Consider the following 16,069-nt stretch of genomic DNA (forward strand, 5'->3'; position numbering starts at 1 on the left):
AATCGTTTTGATCTTGGTTGTGGTGGTGGTTACACAGGTATGTACATTTGTCAAAACTCATTAAACTGACCACAACACACCTATTAGAATTCCACAGGAAAGTTTCTGGCCATAAGGACTTTGTCACTCAATAAGCTATTACATTAATCTATGGATTTTAAGTTAGGATAGGGGCAACCTTTAGAGGGTTGGACAATGACAGGAGGGACACCAGGGGGGCTTCTGAGGTCCTGGTAATGTTTGATTTCTTAATATAAGTACTGGTTACACAAGTATGTTCACTCTGAAAATTCACCAGGCTGGACATATAATTTGTGTGCTTTCTGGGTATATGTTAAACTTCAGTTAAAAAAAAGAAAAGAAAAAGAAAAAATTTAAGGACTAGGGGATCATTCTAGATTGAAGCATACTAAAGACAAAAATCAATGCAATCCCTATTTCTTGAATGGATTTGGATTTTTCTTAATTGGGAGAATATGAATGTGGACTGTATTATTAAGTAGTATTTTATCAATACTGAATTTCTTGTATGATAATGGTATTATGGTTATATAAGAGAATAACCTCACTCTTATGACACTCTTAAAGGAAAACCCTGAATGCTGGTGTTTATCTTAGCTGTCCTAGGATGAAATACCCTGATGTCCGTAACTCACTCTCAAATCTTTAAAAAAATACATGTAAAGAGACAGAAATAAAGCAAATTCAGCAAAATGTAAACAGTGTATCTTGAAGTTTTTATAAGAGTTTTACAAGAGTTCTCTGTATTAGTTTTTCAACATTTCTAGAGGTTGGAAATTTTTCAAAATAGAAAAAAGTTGAGGGGGGAAGTATCTCGTTTGAACTACTGTTATTCAAGAGTTCAGCAGACTTCCAAAACTGCCCACAGATTCTTGGAGAAGGAAACGAACACTCACTGAACACTAACTGTGCAGCAGATGCTCTTTACGTCCACAATTTCAGTCAACCCTCAGAACAACCCTTGGGTAATTATTATTTTAAAAAGGGAAAACAGGGTCAGAGAGGTGGAGTGACAAGTCCAATAGCAAGTGAGTGCTGGAGTTCAAAGTCTGTCGGGACACAAGGCCATACTCTTCTACTGCTTACTGTCTTCACTGTGTTCTTTTCCCTTCCCTGCTTCTGTGTTTTCTCAATCCCAAATGTACTATATCCAGGGAATCTCAACAGATTTAAAATCTATGTTCTGTGATATAGTCAATATTGAATAACCACTAAACAATCAGACTGAACCACACTTCTGCTCTTCATTGAAGATAACTGGTGGAGAAGTACAGAAATAGGAATAATAGCTCCCATTCCTATAAGCCATACCACGTACAGACTACAAGGGCCTCTCATAAGAGATCAACCATGCAAACTAGAGTAACATGGGGAAAACAGAACAAGGATAGGAAGCAATAAATGTGATTTCTAACTCCAACAGACCATCCCAAAGAAAGACTAAAAAGACCACCATAATGAATAAAGCAAGTATGTCACTGATATCTAAAAGTCACAAAGGACAGCTAAGATAAACAGCAGCATTCAGGGTTTTCCTTTAAATTGGAAGGAAATTACTCGAGAACAAATAAAAGAACAACTTTAGTGGGCTGGTAGTCAATATGTGAAAAATCATACCCCCCAAAAAAAACATTATAATAAGGCCTGAAGAAAGATTTCTCATTTGTGAGTGAAAATCCAGAATTTAATGAATGCAATAATAACAGATAACACATTATGTCAGGCACTGTTCTAAAATTAAGTTAATTTAGGGGCGCCTGGGTGGCTCAGATGGTTAAGCGTCTGCCTTCGGCTCAGGTCATGATCCCAGGGTCCTGGGACTGAGCCCCGTATCGGGCTGCCTGCTCAGTGGGGGGCCTGCTTCTCCCCCTGCCTCTGCTGCTCCCCCTGCTCATGTTCTCTCTCTCTCGCTGTATCTCTGTGTCTCGAATGAATAAATAAAAATAAATAAATAAGTAAATAAATAAAATTAATTCAGGAGTGCCTAGGTGGTTCAATTGGTTAAGTGTTCCACTCTTGGTTTCGGCTCAGATCATGATCTCAGGGTCGTGGAATCAAGCCCCCATCAGGCTCCACACTCAGCAGGGAGTCTGCCTGAGACTCTTTCTCCCTCTCCTTCTGCCCCTCCCCTGCTTGCGCACACGCATGCACTCTCTCTCTTTCAAATGAGTAAATCTTTAAAATAAATAAAGTAAAATAAGTTAATGTACTTATCCGCAGAGAAATCCTACGAGATAGGCACTAGTATTATTCCTATTGTGCAGATGGAGAAACTAAAGCCAAAGACGTCAAGTACCTTGTCCAAGATCACACAGCTCTAAGTAGTGGGGCTAGGATTCTAAGCCAATAGGGATGGCTTTGGAGCCCATACCACTGTTCTACATTGCCTCTCAAAGGAAGAAAGGGTTGGCTATCACCCTGTATCTTTCAAAATGAGAGACTGAGGCCACAAGGCCAACCAACAGACCTTCTATGAAACAAATACTGACTCAGCCCCAAAGGAAAAATGTGTTCATTCTTATAGACCAGGTTTGCGGGGAATTATCCAAATAGTTCTTTCAATTCCACTCTGCTTTGACTGGAGAAATGGGAAGCCAAGTAGATCAGGATTTGAAAATAAAATGACAAGCAACTGCTGAAGAGAGCTGGTTCACTTAATAAGTGTGCATTTGCAGCTTATTGTTAGACAGTGACAGAATTTGGCATGAAGAGCTCAAATTTTCCCAAAACTGCCAGCGTATTCTGACGCAATCCCAACTCTACCAGCTTTGGAAAGGAGGGCAAAAGAGAAGCAGAGCTGAAAACCAAACAAGTGCTGGCCAAACCCCCTCAAAGGACCTTAGATCCCTTCCACATGTACAGAGAGGACAATTTCCAGAACCAAAGGAATCCTTGGGCACTACATGGCTCCAAGTGGCAAGCTTTTTAGTAACCTTCACAGCACTGACAAATTAACAGTCCTAGAAGAATCAGGGACGGAAGGCACCTTTAATCCCAGGCTGTGGGCATTCCTAACATATAACAGTTCAGAAAAGTCCAGATTCTGAGGAGCCTCAGCATTTCCGCAAGCTAAGTGGGGTAAGGCAAGAAAGGAGGGCCCGTCCTCTGAGACATTTCCACAGTCCAGAATTTCTGACAGTGAGAAGGCCAGAATCAGTCCTAGTTATTTCCCCTATTTTACAATCCAGATATCCTTCTGAATCACTCACTCTGCTAACAGAAGCTGGTCTGGGGAACACACAGCTCCTCTAAGTGCTATTCCTGTAATAGACTTATCATGAAGAATAAAACAGTAGGAAACTTGAAGTAGTGTTCTTCTGCCAAGGAAGGAAGTGAAACACCAGTAGGCTGTGAAGTCTACAGATGTTTCAAGGAGGTGAGAGGTGAATGATGGAAGTCCAGACTGGAACCATTTTCTTCTTCCTCTCTCTAATCCTAACTAAATTTAAGCATGTGTGGCTAACTAGCCACACACATCTGGGTTTAAATCCAGACCCAATCAGATACATGATTTAGGGCATGTTACAGACCTTTAGCATCCACTTCTGTGAAATGGCAGTTAATAGCCTGATTTTCATAAAGGAGATAGTTAACCTTAATTTGCCCCCAGCATGACAGCACACCCTCAGTAAATGCAAGGTACCGCTTACCCCAGCCCACCCCACCTTTGAATTTCAAATCCTTTCATAGGCCTTATCATCCACTGCTTCCTAACAGCAGACATACAAGCAAGACCACTGGTCCTCAAGGTCCCCTTAATGGAATGGGATTTGGCTGAAAAGCTAGAGCGGAGTCCTCTGGCCGAGAAAACCAAACTCTGGGAAGCAAGGACGGATCCTCAACCAAAAGCCTGGTGGCGTCTGTTGTTTACAAGTGAGACCCCTTCCTACCAACGCACTGAGAGGATCCGAGTACATTTCCGACCCTCCAATTTGGCAGGAAAGCGCAAAGGTGACGAAGAGGCTGGCAGTGGGGCCACTTCAGCGAGGCTGAGGCTGTGGGAGAGTGGGAACCCTGATGGATTCAGGGCCCTCCTGGGAGGGGACAACTGAGAACGTTCGAGCCTCTCACCCCTCTCTCCTCAAGCAGGGGCCCTTACAGCTCAAGGCTGAAGGCTTCTCAAGGGTCCTGCCACCGTCCCGGCCAAGCGCAAGTGGGGCCCGAGGGGCCCTCAGGCTGAAAGTGGGGGCCCGCGGGCGCCCCGCAGCCCCGGCTCGGCAATGGGGTCTAAGAGGGGTCACCGGGGGAGGGGCCGGGCGGCGAGGACCTGAGGAGGGGCGGGGCCCAGGAGGGGGCAAGAGGTCGGGGCCACCAGCTGCGGAGGCTCAGGGACCCCGCCCGGCTTCCAGCCGCACGCCGAGCGCCCCCTCCAGCCAGGGTCCCCGCCACTACGGCGGAGCAGTCCCACTCCCCTTACCTGGCTCGGCTGCTCTGCCTGCTCCGAGGACGCCATCTTTCTGAGGCCTAACTAATCTATCGCCGCTGGGCGAGGCGTCTCCCAAGCGCCCTCGCTCTCGCTCACCCGCCCAGACCAAGGTAGCCGGAACGGAGCCGGTCGATGGCGGGCACGCAGGGAGGAGAGCGAACACGCACGTCTGGGTCACCTCGCCTTATTGCCATTAGGTCTCCGCTGGCCAGGAAGATCCTAAGTCCGTCCTTTTTGCATTTTTAGATGTGTATTATTCTCATTGAGTTAAATCTCTGCCCATCCCCAAGGGGCCTTGGGCACAGGCAGGGACTCGCTAAGTCTTTAATAAATGAATGGGAAGAAACTTGGAAATTAATTAATTAATGGTTCAGTTCAGTACCATTTGTTGAGTACCTACTATTTGCCAGGCACTTTGGTAGTCGCTAGAAATAAAAAGATCCAAGACTCACCTCCTGCACACACAATTACAGCATCTTGGAGATAAGAGTCTGAAACGGTTTGCAGATCTATTAGGAGGACACTGAACGGGGCTTTATTGGAGAGGCTTCCACATTCTTACTTTACGGTAGTTGAGTTGTTAGATTTTAAGCTAAGTATAAAATTACACGAAATGATTGCATGTATTAGAACTACCGGTCAGTTTGTATTGCAGTTGGGTTTTGATTGATCATGGAGTATTCGAAAGGGTTGCCTCAAGTAACAATTCCCCCTACCAAACAGTTTTAAATGCCTACCCTTTTCTTATGAGATAATATCTTATTTTCTTATAAAAAGAAATACGAAAGAGACTGTATGAATATGGGCTATTTCTCGTTTACATAATGTGCCCTCACCTTTTAAGCGAGGAACCATTTTGATTTTCTTCTTATTATTTTAATGTTAAATTTTTTCCAAAGGGGTAGGTAGCAGTATTAGAACAAAGATGAATTTATTGCCAAGCAGCATCTGGACAATCTCAAACAGTGATGTTGTTCGCATTTTCCCTTTCCCCTCTGATTTCTTTGAGACCTTAATGTTTAATCTAGTTATGTAAGCATTTTGTTCCGGGATCCCAACCCAATTTGCACAGCTAAAGCAGGGAATCGAACTGGTGGAAATGTGCGAGTATCTTATGCTTCTCTGTTACATTTTCAGCAGGCCTGAAAACTACACTCATCAATTTTTAAAATTGACTTCCTTCAGATTATCCTGAGGGTTGGGACATCTTACAGATCTTTTCAGTTTGGAGAGGGAAAACAAATTAATACAGTACAATGACAGACTGTTTCATCTAAGTATTAATATTATGCATCTATATATGTAAACAAGAGTGCTCTAAAAACCCAAGGGAGTGTATATGCGTGTCTTTCATAATGCAAAATAAATCCCTATTGACCTCATTTTGATCCCGCTACTGAAACTCCTAAATACAAAGTAGAAAAACACCCCCCTGGGCCGTATTGAGCAACATAACGAAGTCGGCTTCGAACCCAGACACTACAGCTCCCGGCATGCCCCCGGAGCCATCCGTGATTAGCGGCAACCAGAACTACAACTCCCGGCGTGCCTTGGTCCCACGCGTGATTTGCCACAAAGAGAACTACATCTCCCGGCACGCCGTGGGTGGGGGGAGGGGGCCGCGCTGAGCCTCCCTGATTTCCCGGAGTCCCACCCTGGAGAGGATGGAGGTGGTCGGGGAGGCCGAGACTGAGACCGAGGCTCTGAAGCCGTGTCTGCTGCGCCGCAACCACAGCCGCGAGCAGCATGGCGTGGCGGCCTCCTGCCTCGAGCAGCTGAGGAGCAAGGGTGGGCACGGGACGCGGGCGGAGGCTGTGGGGGCCCGGGCCGGGGCTGCGGGGAGCCGGGCCGGGTGAGGATGTCTGGCAGGGGCGAGGTGGGGTCAGCAGGAGCGACTTGGGACGGAAATAACCGACGTGGGCATAGCGATTATCTCGTGTGAGGCTCCTAATGGTGGGAAGGTAGACGGGAATCAATACGCAAATTAAGACCGACTCGACTTAGGTGTCTCGCCTAAAATCACTGACCTGGGACCAGACCCAGCCGCCCGGGCTCCGTACGGTGATACCGGCGCCCCCGGCTGAGCCCCCGGCCGGGTGGGAGCGCCTTTTCACCGTCAGTTCTCCCAGGCACTTGTGCAGCGAAGAGGGAGCCGACCATTCTGGAGTTCCAGACAAGGAGCAGGTGCTGTGAGTGACCAGAGCTCAGAGTCGCGGCCCCACTTGCACTTAAGCAGCCCGCGACCCTCAGTTTTCTCATCGGCAAAATGGGTATAATATTTCCAGCCCTGCTTTACAGGATTGTTGGGACTCTCAAAGCAGATGATATATTTACATGACTTCCAAGTATTATGAGCCGGTAGCAATAAATTGTTTATCCACGGAAGTTCTACTGGTTAAAGTGTGAGCGGAGCGGTCCCGGGGTAGTCAAAGGGGGTGTCAGGGTTCAGTGCTTCCTCTCAGAGTCACCAAGACCCAAAAGATACCAGACAGAAATCTTTCAGAGACTCAGGAGCAGCCAAAACATTATAAATGCTTTAGTGAGATCGTTTTTGCCATATCAACATTCACATATTTTCCCTTGGCATTAGGGTACTTAAGTTTTAGTCCCCCTTGAGTGCGTCGGCTGGATGCACTTGGCACAGAAGCTTGTGTAAGTGTTTATGTTCTCTGGAGCTCAGCCTTTGGAAGGCTTGCTGTTCTATTTGGGTGCTGGATAACATTGCCCAACCATATACCTAGTCTTGTGGCTACTTTGCTGCTCACTCTCATCCCATTCGCATTTTAGGCTTTGTCAATCACTAAATGGGACGGTACAGATCTGCCCTGGACAAGACTTTTGCCCTTTGACAATAAAGATGAGAAGGCTACCAATACAAACGTTTGCTTCTCTTGTGCCTTCCTATAGGTTAGAAAGGCTGCAGAGAATGATGCTTCAAAGAACACAAAGCATCTCCTTTTTTCTGTCCTATTCTTTTCTTGCTTTTCTTTCTTTCTTTCAACATTTGGCACAGGAGAATTTAAGATGACCACTGAGTAAATGAATGAAAGACTGCTTGTTCACAAGGAATCAAATCAGACTTTGGTTTGTTTTTCATCCAAGTAAAGATGCAAGGGCCTTCTAATGTGGAGGTAGAGCAGCTGGAGGAAAGTTTTTCAGGAGTCAGGGTTTAAATCTCAGCTCTGACACTTACTGTGTGACTTTGGACAAGTTACTTAACCTCCCTGAGCCTTGGGTTTGACATCTGTAAAATGGGAATAACAATTGTACAAACCTTATAGGATTTTTAGGGGAATAATGTATACAAAAGGTACTTAGTACCAGGCATGTGGGAAGTGGTATATTAGTGCTAGTAGTTGGAGTTGTTATCGTAGTTACTGTTAACTACCAGAAATTCTGCTATGCTCTGGGAGCATATATATAGTGGGTACAGGGACAGATGTAATTTCCTTATGGATATTTGTCAACTGCCAAATATTTTATTCCTCTCAGCCTGTGACATTCTGGCCATTGATAAGTCCCTGACACCAGTCACCCTGGTCCTGGCAGAGGATGGCACCATCGTGGATGATGACGATTACTTCCTGTGCCTACCTTCTAACACTAAGTTTGTAGTGTTGGCCAGTAATGAGAAGTGGACATACAGCAATTCAGGTAAGAAACTCTGGCCACATATAAAGTCATCTATGCGATACAGCATCCACCATGATTCATTTTACCGCACAGGTCCTGGTCACCGTTTGTCTGCTTCAGCATCTATGTACCCAACATTTACTGAGCACCTTCTGCATGCCAAGGCGTGATGCTGAGTCTTCGGGTAAAGATGAATGAGACGCGGGTCCAGTTCTCAAATAACTCACAGGCCAACAGTAACTAAAATGCAGCATGACAGAGAGATCAGTGCCACAGGCAGAGTCAAGCTGCCTGGTTTCACTCCAGACTATCATTTACTAGCCATGTGACCTTAGGCAAGTTACCTAACTTCTTAGCACCTTACTGAGGTAATAATTATAGTACCTTTCTCTCCTAGGATGTTGTAAGGCTGATAGGACATAATATATATCAAATCAGGGTTTCTTGACAATACTATTGACATTTCGTGCTGGAGAATTCTTTGTTGTGGGGGCTGTCCCATCCATTGCAGGATATTTAGCAGCAACCTCAGCCTTTGCCCACTAGATGCCAGTAGCACCTCTTTACCCCAGTTGTGACAACCAAAAATGCCTCCAGACATTGTCAAATGTCTTCTAAGGGGAGGCAAAAATCACTCCCAGTTGAGAACCACTGATAAAAAGCATTTAGATCTTGCCTGACGCACAGAAAGGGCTCAGTAAATGTTACACCATCATCATTACTGGAGATACAAAGGGAACTAATATGGATGAGCAAGGACCAAAGGCTAAAAAATAAAAAAGTGTCCCCATTGAAGACAGTTCCCATGCCACTAAATTGAGGAATTCACCCTTCAGCAGTACCTCTACCAGCCACCTTTGTACTCCAAAGTACGGGGACAGCAAACAGTGGCAACAGCTCCTCCAGTCAAGGATAAGACGAATCCCCAAGCACAGGAGAAGTGCTGGTGACAATGAATGTTTTTGTATACAGAAATGGAACACAGAGACACAACAACTCACCTAAAGGGAAGTGTGGTAGGATCCTGGGTGTGCATGACCATGCATCAGGTTTAAAGTGGCTTCTTTCTTGGGCGCCTGGGTGGCTCAGTTGGTTAAGCGACTGCCTTCGGCTCAGGTCATGATCCTGGAGTCCCGGGATCGAGTCCCGCATCGGGCTCCCTGCTCAGCAGGGAGTCTGCTTCTCCCTCTGACCCTCCCCCCCTCATGCTCGCTCTATCTCGTTCTCTCTCTCAAATAAATAAAACCTTAAAAATTTTAAAAATTAAAAAAATAAAGTGGCTTTTGTCTGTAAGAAGGTTACAGAGCAGTTTCACACAGAAATAAATCGAGGGTGGAAGAGAAGGGAAAATGTAGGTCCTAGATGAGGATTGGCTTCCTCATGAATCCCTGAGGAAAGGCTCTTCCTTCACCACTGAAATTATCCTAAATGGCCAGTCCAAGGCCTGTGTGTTAGAGGAGGAGGTGAACACAGCACCTCAGGTTACCCTGTGACTGGCTGCTTCTCCTCATGTCAGATGGAGGTACAGCTTGGATTACCCAAGAGTCCTTTGATGTGGATGAAACAGACAGTGGGTCAGGGCTGAAGTGGAAGAATGTGGCCAGGCAGCTGAAAGAAGATCTATCCAGCATCATCCTCCTGTCCGAAGAAGACCTCCAGGTAAGCCCCCTCCACAACCCACAGCCGCGCTCATCTGGCCTCTGCCGCCCCCAGCCCCTTAGTTTTCATGTGTCTTGCCACAATAATTTCATTATTTCTTAATTTTCTAACCATGCTTTGGTGACAACCAAGACTCTTTCATTTTCTAATTCTCGCACCTAGAGTAGAAAATACAGATGCCCAGGGGCGCCTGGGGGATGCAGTCAGTTAAGTGTCTGACTCTTGATTTTGGCCAGGTCATGATCTCGGGGTGGTGAGATCGAGCCCTGAATCAGGCTCTGTGTTCAGCATGGGATCTGCTTGAGATTCTCTCTCTCCCTCTGCTCCTCCCCCTGCTCTCTTGCTCTCTCAAATAAATAAAATCTCTAAAAAAAGGAAAGAAAATACAGATGCCTAGGCCCCACCTAGACCTATTTAGGCCCACTGGGGAGGTGGGGGTGGGGGGATGGGGGGTTGTTAAGGATGTAGTGCCGAAGAATGTGGAATCGGGAGGAGCCGAATTAAATCCCAGCTCCATCGATATGACTTTGAGCCCGTCAGATGTAGCCAGTTTGCCTACGTTTCCTGTCCAGTAAAATTGGGATAAAAATAGTATGTGTTAATTCCAAAAAATATTTCTTGAGCCCCTGCCCTGTGCCTGGCAGGGTTCTGTCCAGCGGGTACGGTGGTGAGCAAGCCAGACACAGAATTCTGATGGAGGGGAGCTTCTTAGATGGGCAGCAGGTGGGGCAGTGTGCCGAGAATGGCAGGGCTAGTAGTCTAGGTTGGGAGGTCAAGGGAGGCCCCTTCAAGGAGGTGGCTTTTTGGTAATTTTTTAAACTTATATATTTGAATAATAGGAATACGTTCACATGGCTCAAAATCTGAGAGGTATAGAAAGATATCCTGGTAGCCAAAAAGTGAAACCAACCCAAACATCCATGAACTGATGAATGGGTAAATAAAACGTGGTCTATCCACACAGTGGAATATTATTCAGCCCTTAAAAGGAATGAAGGATTAACACACACTGTGACATAGATAAGCCTTCAAAATACTGTGCTAAGTGAGAGAAGCCAGACGTGAAAGGCCACGGCTTTTTTTGTTACATTTATATGAAGTGGCCAGAATAGGCAAATCCATAGAGATAGAAGGTAGGTGAGTGGCTGCCTAGGGCTGGGGTTGGGGGAACTTTGAGAAGAAATAGGGAGTAACTGCTAATAGGTACAGTTCTTTTCGGGGCGGTGAAGATGTTCTAAACTGGATCGTGGCGATGACTGCACAACTCTGCGAATGAACTACACCCACCTAGGTGTACACTTCATATGAGTGAATCATGTGGTGTGTGAATTTTATCTCCATAAAGCTTTTCGAGGAGGGGAGAGGATATACATGAAAAATCCGACTTCTGCCCCTAGCCACCAGGTTTCCCTTCCCAGAGATAACCAATCTCTCAAATTCCCATTCTAAATTTTACATACCAGCAAATACAAATATATTTTCTCCTCCCCTATATTACACAAATGGAAGCATATCTACTCTTTTTTAAAGAAATATTTGCCTGGATCGCTCAGTTGGTCAAGCCTCTGACTCCTGATTTTGGCTCAGGTCGTGATCTCAGGGTCGTGAGATTGAGCCTGCTACAGGCTCCATGCTCACAGGGAGGCTGATGGAGATTCTTTCTCCCTCCCTCTCTGCCCCCCACCACCGCTCATGTGCACACGTGTGCTCTCTCTCTCTCTAAAATAAATAAATAAATCTTTTATAAAAAAATACTTGGAGAGTAGTCTAGATCAGTATATAAAAGACTTGTTCTTTTTTACTACTGCATAGTATTCCCTTTTGTGTGGGTACCATGACTTACTTAAGGAGTTGCCCCCTCACTGGTGGATCTTTGGGTTGACATCAGTCCTGCTGGTCCGGACAGTGCAACAAAAAACTTAGATCAATGTCATCTCACACACATGCTTGTCCATAGAATAAATTCCCAGAAGTGTAGTGGGCAAACATGGGCAGGTTCCCTAGAGGCGGCAAGGACAGGGATTGCTGAAGGGAGGAGGGAGCCTGCCATGGACGGGTCAGGGCCATTGTGTTTTGAAAGATTTTTAGGTTTGTTAAAGTCTGCATTTGCTTGTTAGGTGCTCATTGACGTTCCATGTTCAGACCTGGCTCAGGAACTATGCCAGAGTTGCGTCACGGTGCAGGGGCTCCAGAACACCCTCCAGCAGGTACTTGACCAGAGGGAGGAAGCCCGTCAGTCCAAGCAGCTCTTGGAGCTCTACCTCCAGGCTTTGGAGAAGGAGGGCAGCATCTTGTCAAAGCAGCAAGGTAGGACTCACTGGCCAGGGGAGTCACCCTGAGGGCCGAGGGCCTGGAGAGCCTTTCCTGGGGAGAGAACCATGGTTCATAATGGGATCAAACAAGGGGGGAGCCGCAGCTGATGGAGTCTTGAGATCACACAATTCCGTCCCGCCTGACGGAGGGCTGTGTGTGCGGCGGTATGCACACAGCGAGGGCCATCTCCGTCTCACGTCCGCTTTGCAGAGGCCGGCGCCAGCTTCAGTGACAAGATGGATGCAGTGGACGCGGGGAGTAACCGCGAGAGCACCTCCGAAATCACCCTTACCGGCCAGGTCCTTACTGCGCTGAAGGAGAAGCCGGCCCCAGAGCTGAGTCTGTCTAGTCGGGATTTGGAGGTGGGCAAGACCCAGGGACCCTGAGCTGCACGAGCCACTCCCCCCGGGGGTGCAGTGTTGCCCTGCGGAGGCGCGTGCGAGAGTGCTTTTCACCTCTGCAGACCCTGACTCACAGCTGCCCACTTGCCTCTTATATGCAAAACATCTCATTTAATCTATATCAAAACGGCTTGAACAAAACGGGGTGCACCCCCTCAGATCGTCAAACATCATTCTCTGGGGCACAGCAGGTTATGGAACGAGCAAGACGTGACAGGGAGGCAAGGCAGGGCTCAAGCTTCTGGTTCTGTCAGCCCTTGAGGAAGAGCCGTAGTCAGTGAGGCACATACACGATCATGGTGAAAGGCACGCCTGAGCGGGTCCTCTCGTGCTGGCTCCATGGCCAGGGAACCAGAAGCCTGATGCAGAATCCATCAGAGTGGGTGCCACTTCTCATTCTTCATCTTTGTCCCTGTCCAAAGCACCTCCCCAGTGTCACTGGGAGGGAGGAAACCTGTTGACTTGGGCTGGGCTACATTTCCTGTAAGTGGAGGACTTGACTTTCCAGAGGTCCTTTCCTGGCGGTATTGGAGGGTAAGGAAAGGCCCGTGGCCGCTGAATGCGAAAGAACTCTGGCATTTCAGCGCCAGGACATAACATAAGCTGGTACTGCCTGGCCCTGCTGCCCTAAAGAAACCCCCAGGAGCCTGAGAGCAGCAGGTGAGGAGAGCAGAGGTCGTGGTTCTCAGTGGTTCTTATTCTTGCCGCAGATGGTCACCAAGGAAGACCCCAAAGCGCTCGCTATTGCCTTGAGCTGGGGCCTAAAGAAGACAGAAACGCTGCAGCAGGCCTGTCACCAGGAGCTCAGCCTGCGTCTCCAGCAGGTGCAGAGCCTGAGTTCTCTCCGGAGCGTGTCAGCAAGGAGGAGCTCACTGTCCGGAGAACCGCGGGAGCCCAAGCGAGCCAAACAAGAGCCCACATAGCCGCCGCTGGAAAGCCTACGACCTTGTTCTTATTCGCAGTAAATACCGTCAGCCTAATTCCCCGAGCTGTGGCCTTCCTACTGGCCTCCCTGCCTTACAGCATGTTCTCCCGGAACAGGCTGGGAGACCAGCCTCCTGTCCCTTCCAGAAGAGCCCTTCCACCTGTTTTGAATGACGAGGCTGCATTAACAGTACCCCGCCTCTTCTGATGACACCTTCTTAGGTTCTCTGTTTGAAAGAAATTGTCAAGGACAGTGAAAAGAAATTGTCGCATTTCAGACTCACTATCCTTGTTCTGAAGCCAGAACTGCAGACTTTTAAACACAAATGATGGTTGAGAAGGTGATAGAACAGAGTTGATGTATGGCCACAAACTTGTGTCTCAAGTTAATGAGTTTTTTGGTTTGTGTAAAGGCGCATATTAAGTTTGCAGACCACAGGGACATATGGAGAGTGTAATTCGCCATTTCTAATTGTGAAATTATATCTGTTACCACTGTGAGACTGTTTCCAGTTTTCTAATATGTTTTATCAGCAGGGGGGATGAAAGGTCATTAAATTGATCTCCATGTGATATGACTGTGAGTCTCTGGGTGCAAAGCAGAGCCTTCTGGTTTATACACTTCGTGTTTCTGTACAAACTTGGTCTTTGGGTTTTGTGCTCTTATTTGGAACAGATTTTCATCCAGATGAATGTCCAGCGTGACATTCAAAAGCCATGCAGGATTGCAGGATACGGGCCGATTCTTCATTATGCAGAATCATCCTGTACACGGCAGGAAGGACTGGCATCCCCCGCCTCCCCCTACGCGTTCAATGACAATGGCAGTCTGCAGGCCCCGAGACAACTGAAAACATCCCCACACACTTTCAGAATGCCCCTGCAGGGGCACTAATGCCAGGTGGGGATTTTTCTAGCAGGTTGCAGTCTGTTCTGGGCTAGCACTTACCATCCTGGAGCCTCACAAAACTGAGTGAGCTGGCCAGGGTGTGGCTTGTCATCTCACACACATGAGTGAAGCTGTGCTCAGCGAGATGCAGAGATTTGCCCCATGTCACAAGGCTTATTGGAGGGCCAGGATCCTGGCTCTAATTCCAATGCTCTTCCCACTTATTTTTTTAAAGGTTTTTTTGTTTATTAGAGAGAGAGAGATCACGTGCACAAGCGGGGAAGAGGGGCAGAGGGAAAAGCAGACTCCCTGTCAGTCAGGGAGCCCAATGTGGGGCTCAATCCCAGAACCCCAGGATCATGACCTGAGCCGAAGGCAGAAGCTTAACTGACTGAGCCACCCGGGTTCCCAGTGATCTTCCCACTTACGTGTGTTTTCTCTTCGGTCCACACACTCTTCCTTCTACATCCAGATCACTGGTTTTGTTACACCAACATAATAAGTTAGAGTCAACTCAAACTGGAAAAGACCTCCTGTGTCTACAACATAATTGCCGAAAGATTTCTTACTGCAGGCACAGTGCTGGTGGTATAAGAGAAGCAAATAGCCCCGTGAACACTGTACAGTTAGCCCAGTGGTAAAGGAAGCCTGGATTCCAGAAACAGAATGGTACCTCTACTCACCAGTTCTATCAACATCTCCATCTTTGCCCTACTGAATTAAAAATACTGTCTCGAATTATGTCTGTCAGTTACACCGGAGGGCTTTAGTTGGCTGGCCTGGGTGTTGGTGTTGGTATGCTCTACTAGAAACTGATCCACCAAACATCTTGGCTGCATAGAATAATGGAGAAAGTACTGTGGGCTTGGAGGGAGCCAAGCCCATGGATGAAAGGGTTAAATGCAGTGTCCGAGGAGGAGGCCAGTACCTAGCCCAGGCAGGAGAGCCGTTTCCCTTATCTCCCCGGGGGGGGGGGGGGGGGGGGGGGGGGGGGGGGGGGCGCGTGGCGGCGGGGGGGGGGGGGGGGGGGTGGCGGGCAGAGACAGAGCTGTATGAGGCCCCTATCTATGGGTCTACGAGACAAAGACGTTAGTCTGCAGACTTGGGCCCAAAATGCGTAACACGTGAGGCTGCAAACACATTATATTGCCCCTGGTGCCATTTACCTTCCCTGAGCCACTGTGCCTCCAGGCCTTCCAGAATAGAAACGTAGCAGCACAGCAATATGGCTAAAAATAGGAGAGAGTGAGCAGGGCAGCCTGTTCTTACGGTAGGAGAAAAGAATGTCAAAGGAAGCAGCTGGGACTAATGAACTCCGCATTAGCCATATTCCATTCTTTCAACTCAAGTCAAATGTCGGTCCCCATTAGGCAATTGGCTTTGACAGGAGCTGTGCTAATTACCACTTACCAACCTTTAATTTCTGGGGAAAAGCAAAAGGAAAAAAAACTAATGGGTTTTTCATTTTCCAGAGAGAAAGGGATAAAATAATAGTAGTCTGGGAAAAGAAAACCTGCATTAATTACAAAAATGATTAATGTGACTTTTCTAACCAGATTGCTTAGCTGTTTTATTTCTTAGCCATCCACTCAATTTTTTCTTTTGGCCTTCAGGGTTTTTTCTCCATTCTATTTTATTTGTAACATTTTGCCTTTAATTATCTTGCTGTGTCTTGTATTACCTGAAGTGTTTAAGGACTTTGTAAGTGATGTGTTCTGAACACCCAGCCACTGCCTGAGTCCTCTGACAGTGGGGTCCTCCGTCCTGCTGGAAGGCCTCCAACGAGGGGGATAGACTCGTTCC

The 16,069-nt window shown here is 47.2% G+C and overlaps 2 protein-coding genes across 3 annotated transcripts in view; one reads left to right on the forward strand and one right to left on the reverse strand.

Annotated features, from left to right (window-relative positions):
- Window positions 1-4,523, reverse strand: part of PEX14 (peroxisomal biogenesis factor 14) — a 139,199-nt gene extending 134,676 nt beyond the window's left edge. The window contains exon 1 of one of the 2 annotated variants that reach the window (XM_035019815.1): window positions 4,439-4,523. In XM_035019815.1, the coding sequence (XP_034875706.1) occupies window positions 4,439-4,474 (36 nt within the window). In that variant the 5' untranslated portion in view covers window positions 4,475-4,523. The remainder of the gene's footprint in view (window positions 1-4,438) is intronic. The other variant, XM_035019816.1, reaches the window with a different exon arrangement.
- Window positions 4,524-6,034: 1,511 nt separating this feature from the next.
- Window positions 6,035-13,955, forward strand: DFFA (DNA fragmentation factor subunit alpha). Its single transcript, XM_035019818.1, has 6 exons — window positions 6,035-6,235; window positions 7,940-8,101; window positions 9,597-9,739; window positions 11,857-12,046; window positions 12,263-12,414; window positions 13,164-13,955. The coding sequence occupies exons 1-6, from the start codon at window positions 6,112-6,114 to the stop codon at window positions 13,374-13,376; spliced, it is 984 nt and encodes a 327-aa protein (XP_034875709.1). The 5' UTR covers window positions 6,035-6,111; the 3' UTR covers window positions 13,377-13,955.
- Window positions 13,956-16,069: the final 2,114 nt, after the last annotated feature.

Source organism: Mirounga leonina, unplaced genomic scaffold, assembly GCF_011800145.1.
Source record: "Mirounga leonina isolate KUSES-001 unplaced genomic scaffold, KU_Mleo_1.0 Mir_173, whole genome shotgun sequence".
Taxonomy (NCBI): Eukaryota; Metazoa; Chordata; class Mammalia; order Carnivora; family Phocidae; genus Mirounga; species Mirounga leonina.